General features: G+C 48.4%; 1 protein-coding gene across 13 annotated transcripts in view; it reads right to left on the bottom strand.

Moving 5' to 3' along the window:
* Positions 1-13550, bottom strand: part of ZNF618 (zinc finger protein 618) — a 145361-nt gene that overhangs the window by 9510 nt on the left and 122301 nt on the right. For 2 of the 13 annotated variants that reach the window (XM_081151924.1, XM_081151925.1), the window contains 5 exons: positions 12611-12670; positions 11972-12061; positions 6110-6349; positions 2385-2468; positions 307-351 (listed from right to left, as the gene is read on the bottom strand). In XM_081151924.1, coding sequence (XP_081008050.1) covers positions 307-351; positions 2385-2468; positions 6110-6349; positions 11972-12061; positions 12611-12670 — 519 coding nt within the window. The remainder of the gene's footprint in view (positions 1-306; positions 352-2384; positions 2469-6109; positions 6350-11971; positions 12062-12610; positions 12671-13550) is intronic. The other 11 variants (XM_081151927.1, XM_081151928.1, XM_081151920.1 and 8 more) reach the window with 10 other exon arrangements.

Raw genomic sequence — 13550 nt, 5'->3', positions numbered from 1 at the left:
TGAGAAGGATGGCTGACAACGGGCTCGGAAGAAGTGTCCTGAGGCTGCCACTGTGAGCAGGAATGGGGATATCTGTGTTCCTGAGGCTGGGGGGCAGAGGCAGGCTGCCACCGTCAGGGCTCTGCCTTGTCCCCCATCCAAACTCCTCCACCCGGCTAGGGCTGGGCCCTCCTGCTGCTCCACTGGCTGCCCTGGCTGCCTGGGAGGGTTGCCCAAGGTCAGATGCTCTGGGGAGGCCCTGAGCGTGAGAGTTCATTCCCTGCCCTGCCTCGCCCTCTCCAGCCCCCCAGTGGGACCATCACTTACTCTGTAGGAGAGGGAAAGTATTGGAAATCAGGGGACTTGCAGTTTCTGCAAAAGAGAAACAGTTTAGCTAGGTCTCTTCCAGTTCTGGAGCTCTGAGATGACTGTCATTCTTTCCATTCTTAATAAGTAGTGAGCCAGATGGGGCCCTCAGAGGAGGGGGAGCATCTGAGCCAAGCTCACACTCTGGAGTGAGCAAAATAAGCCAGGGCCATCTCTCTAGCACACGCTCAACTCTCAGAAAGCGAGCCCACAGAGTAAAATGAGAAATGTCCACATGCGGCTGCGTGCTGGAGGACAGGAGGCTGCTTCTAGGTCCTGGCACCAAACGCCAGAGCAGCCGCAGCAAGGGCTGTGCTTTGAGGTGTCTGCCTATGGGAACTTCCCCACGCTTCCTGGTGTTGTCAGGTGAGCCTCAGGTGAGCCTCCGTTGCAGGAGGCGGCAGAGTGGGGCCAGAAGGACTAGGCTGGAATCATGGCTCCACCACTTACAAGCTGGGGACCTGGGGCAACAATCCACCTCTCCTGAGCCTCAGTTTCCTCATTCAAAAAGTAAAGACAGCACTGTCCCGACCCTCCTCCTGGGGCTGTGGTAAAATGAAGACAGATAAGACACACAGAGCTCTGAACACATGCCAGGCACATAGTAAGCGCTCAATAAACGGTGGCTGCCCTTCACACCGTTGGTTCCCAATTCTGAGTATCAGCTCTGGTGGAAGGAGAGGCGGGGGTGTAGTCTGGCTGGCTGACAGCAAAGACTCGCAGGAGACCAGGGTTCCAGTCCTGGTGCTTATTCTTGTATGGCCCTGGGCAAAACTCCATCGCTTTTAGGCCCACCTCTTGGAGATGCTGCTGGATTACATTTTTCAAAAGGGTTGAAGCAGCTTCAAAAACTCGATGCACCCTCTACTGTTTAAGGGATGTGTCAACATTCTCAGGGCTACCACAGCACTCAATAACTTGGTTCACTTAAAAAAACACACACCCTCCATCACATCTGTGACCTATGCAGGACACTGGCTGAATGTTCGCCCGTGCAGGGACATGTGTGCTATTCCCACTTTACAGGGGAGGAGAAATGAAGAGGCCAGTCCCAGTCACCAGCTCAGAGGCAGTAGAGAGGAGCTTCGAACCTTGGATGGAGACAGAAGCCGGAGCTCAGAATCCTATGCAGAAGCCTCCACATTCAAATGTGTGCTCCCAACTGTTTCATAAAGCTCCTGATTGATGGTCAAGCTGTGTCCATCATCTGTCTATACCCAAGCAGTGCCCAGGATATGCCCGGCACAAGCTGAAGCACGATATGATGTATGAATCGTCAACTGTGCAGGAGAGTGGGTGCCTTACTTCAATACACCAGTGTCAGAATCCCTTTCCCTTCTGCCCTGGCTGGCACTGCGCATCGCCCGTCTATGCCTTTCCTGTACAGAGGCTGCTGGTGACCACCCACAACCCCACCAGGCTGACCCATGTCTATCTGGGGAGAGTGGCCTTTGGCGGCTCTGTTCTAAGGCACACTGTTCTGCCAGGGTCCTGGGGCAGACAGCCACCAGGGGGCGCCAAAACACTACCAGGAACCTCAGGCAAACCTAGGGCTGGTGGGGGCTGGAAGGGAACTATTGGATGGTTTCTAGTCCAAAGTGGAGCCAGAACTCAGGGCCTCTGACTATTAGGCCACAGCTCTCCCTACTGTAACCTCGTTGCCTCTCCTGGAAAGAAAATGTCTACACTGTTTACCCTAAAAACACAGAAATGCCTCTTTTAGGCCCAACCCTCTGAGGCCATGTGAGTAGATATTGCAGGCTATGGGGAGAGGGGAGTTCCTCTCTCCATGGGGAAGAGATAAGGAGGGGACATAGTCCCCGAGATGCCCCCAAGGCCCAAAAGATGTCCCTGGAAGGAAAGGCCCCTGCGCTTCTGCCCAGCCCTGGCTTCCTAATTCCCAGCCTCCTCCCAACACCACCATCAAGCATCATGAAGGACCCCAGGCCTCAGAGCGCCTGCTGCTGTAACCGTGGGGGGGGGGGGGCAGACAGAGCTGGCAACCTCAGCACAGGGCACTTGTCATAGGGCGCACTCACCGCTGGAGTTTTGGGAACTGCTATTCGTCTCTTCAAAGTGGTTTTGTGCTTTGCTTTCTACTCTCCGACTGAAAGCGCTTTCTGCTGGGTGGGGACAGAGAGAGCAAGAGAAAATAATGGTGATTGATCAGCACTAGGTCCAAAGGGGGGCATGCCAGGGGCGGCTCAGAGGCAGTGGTACCTGGGAACCGCCCCAGTCCCTGGCCTGAGGAAGGCTCAGGGCCTTATGTTGGGGGAATCAGCACAGTGAGGAAGGAGCTCCAGGATCCCAAATCAGAACCCCCAGCTCCTCAAGCTCACCTGAGTTGCCTGATACCTTGTCAGGGCCCCAGGAGACCCTCCTGACAGTGCCCAGAGGAGTGGAGGTCCAGGCATGGGGGGAATGTGTGGGTGACCCATCCAGGAGAACACAGATGAAATCCAGCTAAATGAGCAGACAGCAAATGGGTCGCCCATATTTGGCCCCTGGGGAGCCACATCTGTGACACTAATTTGGACCTGCTCCCCACTAGCCCAGATTCTGCTGTCTCAGGCCCACAATGGAGTGGGGAGGATGGCAGACTGTCTTCTGGAGGCAGTTCTAGCAGAGCAGGTGGGCCAGACAGCTAATCCCAGCTCCACAAGCCGAGTGATCCCTGGGTGGCAAGGAGGCGTCCTAGAGAGAAGGTGTGCCAGGCAGAGCGGGGGAAGCCCCACACCCCAGGAGGCCAACGACCAGGTGAGGTCTGGTCAGAGTTCACCTGGAGGAAGGGACTAGCTCTGCAGTGATTTCTTGGGTGTCTCTGCTTACAGGTGGCACTTCCTAGAGGCTCTCTCTCTCCCAAGCACCGTCTGGAAACCCTGGAGGGCAGAGAGAGCACTAACCGGTGGAAAACCACTAATTTAGTGCCCACCCCCACCCCCACCTGCAGAAGGTACTGAGACGGTATCCAAGCCGCCAGGTAACAGCTTTTCCAAGCAGCTCTTGGCACAATGGGTGCTGGATGCTCCAGGAGACAAAGACTCTGGGAACAAGTCATTGTGGGATGAGCAGTCGACCCGGCCCCTTTCTTAAGGAGAAACAACTTGCACAGGATATCAAAGGCTCTCAGAAGTTCCACTAAAAGAGACCCATTTTGCTTTATCTAACCCAGTCTTCCCAAATGGATTTGCCCTCCAAAGCCTATTTTTTAATGATCACATTCCTTACTATCCCTCAAAAAGCGGTGATTTCAGGAACCCACTTTGGGAAATGCCACTGTCACCCAATCTACCTCATGCCAGCAGGACTAGTGCTCAGGCTGTGGGGGTGATGGGAAGGGAAGCCAGAGGCGGCTCCCATGGTCCTGCTCAATGCCCCGTCCCCCGATCCCAACAGTGTCTCCTGACGCAGCCTCCTTTCTGAGAGGCTGTCCACACCACCACAAGGACAACCCTCTCCTCAAAGCTTATCTACAGAAGGCCTGGGCTGCAAGCTACATATGTGCCTCCTTCAAGATGTCATCTTTAAATTGGCAAAGAAAGCCCCTCAATTCTTTGCCTAGGGGAAAGGGGGGTGCAGTCATTTACTGAGCACCTGCTATGTGCCAGGCACTGGTTCAGACACCTTACACCCATGGTCTCCCTTCATCTGCCCAATGGCCCTATAAGGTCCACACTGTCACTTCCATTTTACAGGTGGGAAACAAACAAACAAACAGAGGAAAGAGAGATTGTAAGTTCCTGGGGCTGAACATGCTGCTCATCTTCTGAAATAGCAGAACGAGGCGACTTGGTGCTCCAGGCAGACGCTTTCTTTTTTACAAGTGACTCCTTTCTCCACTGTCATCCTTGTGTGCACGGGAGGAGGCCGGCCCCTCTGCAGAGGATTTCTGTGCAGCCTGACCAACTTATTGGTAGAACTTAGGACAACTAGGGTGATAATTATTTTCTTATTACTCAGTCCATAATGCAAAGCTGATGGGCTCTCCCTGCCACAGGCACCTCTGGCCACAGACCAGTGGGCTGTTCCGTAGGTGAGGTCCCGCACACGGGCCGGCGCATGCACCCGGGAGAGCTGCCCATTCCTCCCCGATGAAGGCGGGAACAACTTCCAGCTCTACCATGCGGGTTCCTGCTCACCACCTGGCGTCCTCTGCTCTGCCCACCTGGTAAGCCCAGGCATGACCTTCCCCTACACCCCAAGTCTTCCAGGTCACATAAAGGCAGCCAGAAGCAGGTCCCATAGCTTCCTGGATGCTTCCTTGGGGGACACTGATGTCCAAGAGCTGCCAAAGACCACACAGCCCCTTCCAGGCAGTTCCCTGCAGAAACTACATACGTAAAAACTCCCAGCGACAAAGTCAAGAATAAAAAGCAACATTTGAAAGCCCCTATCCCATTATTTAGCTGAGCCAACACCTACCACCCATGAGCTCATGATGACCAGTCTGTTTTTAGAAAAATACAACAGCTATTGTTTTCTCAACGCAGTACCTGAAAATCTACGACATTCAAGGTTGTTCAAGTACTTACTCTCCTTTTGGGATATCTGAATATAATAAGCATCTCTTCAAACATTTTCAAGAGCCACATCCTTGCAGCACAGTAGCCCCTTGAACCAAAGAGCACAACTAGTCATTGGCTCTACCACCAGTCCAACCTACTGGGTCACTGAACTCAGTTTGATCACTTGTATATTTAATGGATGGCTGTGGGCCTCTTGAAAGCAACTGAAAGGGCCCATGGTCCCAGAAGGACCACATCACTCTACCCTACATTCCACACATCAGGAAGGTGGCCCAAGGTTCGTTCCACCAGGGCATCAATCAGGATTCCTGGTCACTAGTACAATGTGTCTTATCAGTTTTCCTGGGAGAAGTGCTGCTGTGAACCTATTAGTGCCTGTTCACCCTTCTGGGGTCTGAGCCCTCTTTGCATGGACTCAGAAAACACTGGAGCTGGCATCCATCGGTTTCCTGCCGGGCTATGGCTCATAGAGCAATTTCACGGGTAATACTAGTTAGAGGGAGGCCAAGAGAACAACTCTAGGTCAACCACTCTGCTTCAAGAACAGCTCTTCGTAGAAATGAGTTTTCAGATTGGGTTTTCTGAAAGATGGGGGATGCGAACTCATGCCAAGGGGAGGGGGGTCCAGGCAGGTGACATAAATGGATGAACTGGGTTGGACATAAGACAGACAACAGTGTGATCACAATGAAAAATGACACCTGCCACGTGGCTATTGTGTTGGGTAGGCAGGAGGGAGTGGTGGGGACTGTGGAAAACTGGAGAGCACATGCTCTATGAAAGGAGGCAGCTGTGGCTCAGCCCCAAGCCAATTGTTGCCCTGCAGGGAAGTGGACCCAGAACTGCCAGAGCTGACTTGTCAATATCAGCTAGAAATCAAGTTTTACATAAAATCTCCTAATATTCAAATGTTGGCAACTAATTAAAAACATTTTTTAAAAATACCTTAGGCCATGACTTAGAAAAAAAAAAAATTCTCCTATTTAAAACAAAAGTTTGCAAATTATCTTGTACAACCCTCTGATTCAGGATAAGAAAACGTACTCAGAGAGGTTAGTTCGGTGGCTAGCCATGGTCACAGAGCCAGTCAGAGGCAGAGCTAGGACCCAGATTCGTCCCAAAGAACTATGGGACCCCCACTCTTGCTCTAGCAAGGGAACAATGACCCCGGGCACAGCTGTGGCAGGCGGGTGAGGGGGGGAGTGGAGGAAGTGTGGGGTGACAGAGGCCATTGGTACCTGCGGTTGCCTTGTTTGCCGGCGATCCTGAATTTGGAGTGCGGAACGTCTGGGTTTGGGTGGCTGGAGGAGTGCGGTGTAAGAGGGTGGCGCATCGGACCACGGAGGCCGAGGCTTTTTTCCCCGACTGGTTCGTCTGGGTCTTCGCGGCCACGAAGCGTGGAGATGGGGAGACCTCCGGATGTGAACACTCAGAGCCCGTGTCTGGATCGTCCGCTGGCTCCCACCCGGGGGCGGTACCTGAGAGGGTCACGCTCTCAGTCCCCAAGAGCCCTTGGAGTTAGCTGAGTAAGTGGCCTCTCGAGCCACAGACCCCCATGCTCGAGGGTTGAAACCTCTTTTCAGTCCATAGAAAGCAAAGACTCTCACTTCTACCTGGAGCCCGAGAAAGTCCAGAAATCTAAAACCTTCCCCAGCTTTTCCTCGAGGGAAGCCTATCTCACATACTACCCTCCCGGTGGCCCCAAGGGTATAAGGCAGATGGGGATGCAGAGGCTCAGAGAGGTACAGGCACCTCTCCAGGTCACAGAGCAGTTTGGGATTGAGCCAGGAGGAATTTCCCAGGCTCCTAAATCATTTCACTCAATAGTTTGCACCATCTGTTGACCTTCTCACGTGGAACGCTGTCAGGCTGGAATTCCTATCTGGGCTTTCCCCGAGGAAGGAAAACGAGTTTTAAACAGACTGGCTGATAGCTCTTGTAAGAAACATGTGATATTTACACATAAGAGATATTTAAAAATAAGAGAACACGGTGGTCTCTCCTTTCTGTAAAGTTGAAAGTTTAACTGGAGCAAAAAATTCAGAGAATGTAAGGATTCGAAAAAAGTAACCATGCAACTGAGAGGGAGAAGAGATCGGGGTGGGGGTCTCCCTGAAACCTTTACTAGGTAGAGGGGAATGGAAATGAATTTGTGGTAAATGGGAATAGCGGGCTTAAAGACTGCAGGTGGAAATGCATGGGAGACGGGAGGCAAGAGGGTCTCATTTGGGAAACCCTCCTCATGGATTTTAGTCTTAGGAAGAGAACTGAGACCTTACACTTCAGTGTAAGGAGCAACGGGTGTAGGACTAGTCCTCCTACAAATTCAACTGTAAAGCTGGACGAAATACATGAAACAACAGTTTTCAGACTCTGAACAGAAGGAGGTGCAGGACTATGGTCACTCTTGCTCTCTGCCTGGAGAGACCTTCTGGACCATGGCACAGGAAGCACTGCAGTCACCCTGAACTGAGGAGACGGTGATCAGGGTTCAGGGCTCCTAAGATGCTGGAATTTGCAGGGCAAAACAACAAAGAAGAGAGATTCAGGCAAAAAAAAACCCCACAAAAAACAAACAACTCCAGAAATGTGCAGAGAGACCCCCTGAAGTCTTTGGCTGAATGCCAAACGGATGTGTACAGAGGGAGCTTCTGCAAAGCCTGGCAGCCAACAGCTATTGGGGGGCTGTGAGCTAAAGGAGGATTCAGAGATTACAGAAGGTTAGAGGATGTTTGAGTTCCTACCTGCCAGAGAGGAGACCTTGCTAATACCTTGGGCACTCAGGTAAGACCCAGAAGAGCCAGGCCTTAGAAGGATTACTCTAATGCCAGCATAAAAACTACAGTAGTCCCTTCCTATCCACAGGGGATGCATCCCAAGACCCCCAGTGGATGCCTGAAATGGTGAATAGTATTGAATCTTAGACATACTATGTTTTTTGCTATGCGTACATATTTGTGATAAATTTTAATTTTTAAATTAGGCATACTTAGAGATTAACAACAAGAACTAACAATAAAATAGAACAACTATAAGAATATACTGGCTTTAGGACCATTATTAAAATATGGCTTATTTGGAACAAAAGCATTGTGATACTGCAATAATCAATCTGATAACTGAGACGGCTACTAAGGGGTGGGTAGTAATATAATAGCATGAATACGCTAGACAAAAGAATGGTTTACGTTCTGGGAGGGATGGAGCAGAATGGTGTGAGATTTCATCATGCTACTCGTAACAGTGGGCAATTTACAACACACAAATTGTGTATTTCTGGAATCTTCCATTTAATATTTTCATACCACAGCTGACCATGGGTAAGTAAAACCATGGAGAGAGGGGCGACTGTACTCCAGACCTGCCCCTACACAGCTTAAAAACAAGCCTTTGACGTATCAAGCTAATCTGTATTAACTGCCTGCCAGAACATAATTCAACATTTTTCAAAGGAAGCTAACAAAATCCAGACATTCAACAATACTGCATCCACAATGTGCAGTACAGAATAAAAAAAGGATTCATCAGTGAAGCAGAAAAACATGAGTAATACTCAAGAGGAAAAAAACAGTCAATAAAAACATACAGAGATGAGGGGGATAATGAAATTTGCAGATAAGGACCTTAAAGCAGCTATTATAAATATGCTCAAAGATTTAAAGGATAACATGAATATAATGAAGAAAAAAAAATGACGTAAAAAAGAACCAAGTGGAAATTACAGAGATGAAAAATATGACAGCTGAAATAAAAAATTCACTTGATGGACTGTTCTAATGAAAAAAATTAAGATACTGTAGAAGAAAAGATCAGTTGCAGGTTAAAAATGCAATATTCAAAAGCCAACTGTGTTTACATGTACCACCAACAATAATTGGGAAATAAAAAAATAACAGTAATGTCAAAGAACATAAAATACTGAGTGGTAATATAATGAAATATGTATACGACCTCTATGCTGAGAAGTACAAACTACTGCTGATAGAAACTAAAAGACATACTTAAAAGAGATATACCATATTCATGGATTTGAAGACCCAATATTATTATATCCCCCCCAAATTGGTCTACCTATTCAGTGCAATCATAAAAAAAATCCCAGTTAGATATTTTATAGGAAATGACAAGAATAATAACATTTATAAGGAAAAATAAAGTTCCTGGAATAGACAAGTATTCTTTAAACAGGACAATGCTGAAAAACTGAGAGTACCTGATATAAGACTTATTATAAAACTCCAATAAATAAGATCATAGACAAATAAATCAGTGGAACAGAAATAAACTCACACAACCATTCAATTGATTTTCAAGAAAGGTCCCAATGCAATGTAAGGTGGAAAAGACAATCTTCAACAAATGGTGTTGGAACAACTGGATACCATATGGAATAAAACGGATCTCAACTCATATTACTCTCATCAACTCGTAACTTGAAATGGATCACAGACCTAAATGCAAAAGCTAAAATTATAAAGCTTCTAAAAGATAATAAAGGAGAATATCTTCACCATCTTGAGGTAGGCAAGAATATCCTGGGTAGGACCCAGAAAGCACCAACCATAAAAAAATAATAATGAATTAGACATCATCAAAATGAAAAGCAACTGCTCATCAAAAGAGATATTGTATGAAAATCAACAGGCATGCTGAAGACATAAACAACCCAACCAAAACATGGGCAAAAGACTTCGTTTCCAAAGTAAATATACAAATGGCCAATAAACAAATAAAAATGTTCAACATCATTAGTCATCAGGAAAATACAAATTAACATCAGATACCACTACACACTCCCCAGAATAACTGGAATTAAATAGTCCATTGCCACCAACTGTTGGCAAGAATGTGGAACCCATGACTGATGGGAGGATAAGATGCTATAGTCATTTTGGAAAATGGTTCGTAAGTTCTAAAAGTTAAACATACTCTCCCTTATGACCTAGCAATTCTACTCCTTGGTACTTATCCAAGAGAGATGAACACATATGTCCACAAAAAGCCTTGGGCAAGCATTTTCATAGCAGCTTTATTCATAACAGCCTAAAACTGGAAACAACTCAAATTAACAAGCAAATGGCTAAATAAACTAGTATATTTTCACACAATGAAATATCGCTCAGTAGTCAAAATGAAAGAACAATTTTGGATATTCTCTACAGACCTAGGGTCTCTCGAGGCCTGGCCCTGGGTACCACTTGAAGCTGTCAAGTCCAGCCCCTAATTCCACACAGAATCACGGGTTTACAAATCTCTAGACCCAAAGGCAATCCAATGGCCAGTGGAGGGGCAACTGGTCAGCCTTGGAGATTCAGTCCTCTACTGGATCTAGCCTAAATCTCTCATGCTGTATTTTAAACACAGCTGATTCTAGAGTCCTCAGACTTCAGTGAGTAATACAGAAGAAAGATTTATTCAACAAACACATGCAGAAAGACAAAGAGAGTCCATAACAGAGAGAAAAATAAAATGCGGAACAGAGAAACAGCAGACAGCTCTTCAGGAGGGAAGCACCTAGACATTAAGGAAGAAATCTGGGTGCAAGCAATGTTCCCCTTCATGCTGTGCCATCTGACAGGTGATGCAGGATAGCCTCATGGTTAATGAAGAGTATGGGTCTGGAGCTCACCTTTCAAGGTTCAAAGCCAAGTTCCACCTCTGATTAACTCCATGACTGCATTCAACTTGTTCCAGAAATTTGGGAGAAGAGCAGAGCAGCACTAAAGGCTGAAACCATGGCTGCAGGCTGGCCCTGCAACTAACACCTAAGTGCATTCTGGGTAGCATCCTCTCCAGGCCTCAGGCAGCAGCAGGACAGATGCCCACACACAGCTGCCAGTCCTGGCCCATGGAAAGAGGGACCCTCAGAGGGTCCAGGCCATAGAGCTCAAGCCCAACCACAGACCTGATGACTCAGCACAAGCACCATTAATGGGTCAAATGGTGCCCACCAAACGGAAACTGTGTCCTCTCCCCCAGGTCCTAGGGCCTGAACATGTGGTGAGAAATGGATGACCCCATACATCCCTAGCCTCAGTGGCAGGATGGGTTCCTCTAGTTGGGCCACCAGGGATACCTGCTTGAGGGTTTGGAGATGCCTAGAATCCAGACCCCTGAGAAGGGAAGTGACAGGCACAAGGCCAGAGGTTGAGCAGGACAAGAATCCTAGCCCACTTATAGACCTCAGGATGGGAGTTCTCACCCATGGGAGACTCCCAGCCTCTGCTCCCCTGCCCAGCAGGAAGGACTTCCTGGGGAAGCTGCCTACACCGTCCTCTAAGCTCTGGACATCTTCCTGCCCACGTGAATGCCCTTGGGGGGCCACCTGCCTGTGCTATTTTCAGATCTTCGAAAGGGTCATAGACCTCCCAGACTATAGGCAGCTTATCCCCCTGCTGACCTTGCATAACCCCTCCCCATCTCTGGACCTAAGTCTCCCCATCCAGAGATTGCAGAATGGGGTCCGCACAGCTCTGCCGAGAAACAAAAGCAGGGGTACTCCTACATCTACTCCTAAAACCCCCGCCCTGTGAAGATGGTTAAGCCCCAGCCATGCCAGGGTTTTGGTTGAGGAATGAGGGCCTCCTAGCCCATACACTTGGGATTGAAAGATGATGGAGCGTCCCCCAACATCCAGAAGTGGACTTGGGAAATCAGCAGCATCAGAATGGAAGGCTGCTATGTCCCCGTGGGAAGGGCCCTTAGAACCTTTTCCCTTCTGGGTCAGGAGAGGGGGGAAAGATTGGGGGCCAGAGACAGGTGGGGACCTGCCCAAGGTCACATGCAAGCGGGTGAGCCCACTGGGGTTAACACTCAGGGCTCTGAGTCCTGGCCAAGCACTCCTAGCTTCTTACCCTTTCCACCACCAGGACCAAGAGGGACTGTCCTGTCTAGCTGGCCATCCCTAGCCTGGTTCAGGCTCCACACAGGTTCAGGCCTAAACCAGTGCTGGGCCTGCATCACATGGTGCTGGCTTTGGGGCTGGAGATTCAGGAACATGACTTGGAGGTGCTTAGAGGAGGTAGGGACAGGCCACTGAAGGACTTGGACAAATAGAGCCCACCTGACCCACGCCTCCCCCAACAACAAAAGGTACTCACTGATGGGGGCGTGTAAGGCCACGTGCTCCTGGTAGGGTGTGTAGTACTTGTACTGCTTCCCGCAGAATTCGCAGGTGTAATTGCCGGTTTCTGTCCAAGAAGGAGATACAGTGTGGGAATAGGCACCTGGCTCCCATCCAGAAGCAGCAGCGTGCTCCTCCCCCCCAAACTCCTCCTCATTCTGGGACAACAAACTAGAGCTGGGAGCCCACTGGAGTTGAGGACTACCTGGGTTTAAATCCCAGCTCTGCCATTTGGAACTGTGTGACCTTGGGCAAATCTCTTAACCTCTCTGTGCCTCAGTTTTCCTATCTGTAAAATGGGGGTAATAATAGGCCCACCTTATAGGATTGCTGTGAGGATTAAATTTATATGTCAAGTGCTTAGAACAGTACCTGGCACACGCTGTTCTCCTTCACTGCTCCATCCCCAGGCCCCAGTGCTCAGGAAATGTGTGGTGACCCAAGCTGACCTCCAGGGCCAACCTCTCTACCAGCCCCTTTACAAGCCTTGCCCTCAGCAATGGCCATGCTTGGGTCCCCTCATCTCTAGGACCTTCCCCTGCCCCCAAGCACCCCACGCCCCCCCGGCCGAAGAGGTCACTTCTTCCTCTCAGGTCCCACCAGACTTTATTTTTACCTCTCTTTTGGGTCTGCCTAACTTCTTTCTTCTTAAAAATTTCTGATGTAATATTGTTCACTGGGGGAAAATTATAAAATATTGATAAATACAAAATTTTTTTAAAATAAGAGAAATTTCAATCATCTGTAATCCCCAAACAAAGAGTAGCAACTAGCCCTGGGGTAGCATGTGCACAGTGCAGCTGGCCCGGACCCCGCCCTCACTGCCCTGCGCTGACATCATCTGTCCGGCTCCTCGGGCCCTGAATTCACAGCCCCGATCTATATCCTCTTTGTAACCCGGTGCATTCGATCGACAATACTTTGCGGACATCTTGCTCAATCAATAAACTTCGATCTCTACTGCATTTATTGGCTGCATGGTTCCCACTGGACTTTAGAATTTGCTGTGCTAGTCTCCTATACCAGAGGACATTTAGATTGTTTCCAAAAATTTCCCTTATATACAAAAAAATGCTGTGATCAAGATCCTTGTAGAAGTTTTTGCACGTGTGCTCATTATTTTTGCGCATCACTGCAAAATAAAGATTATTGTGCATAATCTCTGCACATTATTTCCACGGCATAAATCGAGGGTATGTATTTTTAAGGCTTTTGATAACCACAGCACCAATACCTATCTATCAAAAGGTTGGGCCAATTTTTGTCTCAATCAGAAAGATGCACAAATGACTGTTTCCACACATGGCAGCGAGCATTAAGTAGTATTATCTTCTTGAATTGTGACCGACAGGGAAACTATAACACACTGCTGGTTTTATTTTCCACCTCTCTGAGTTGTAAGAAAACTATTCTTCATGTCTAATTGCAGTTCTTCTTTCATGACTCTTCTGCGTTTACCGCCAATGTTCCTATAGGTTACTTACCTTTTTTAAATCACTAAGCACTCTGTAGATTAGAAAAGCAGCATCTTGTTCTATGTGTTAGTGACAAATATT

The sequence above is a fragment of the Miniopterus schreibersii genome (genome assembly GCF_964146895.1).
Source record: "Miniopterus schreibersii genome assembly, chromosome: 11".
Taxonomy (NCBI): Eukaryota; Metazoa; Chordata; class Mammalia; order Chiroptera; family Miniopteridae; genus Miniopterus; species Miniopterus schreibersii.
Note: the sequence above shows the minus strand (reverse complement) of the source record. Positions and strands in the feature narration are given on the sequence as shown.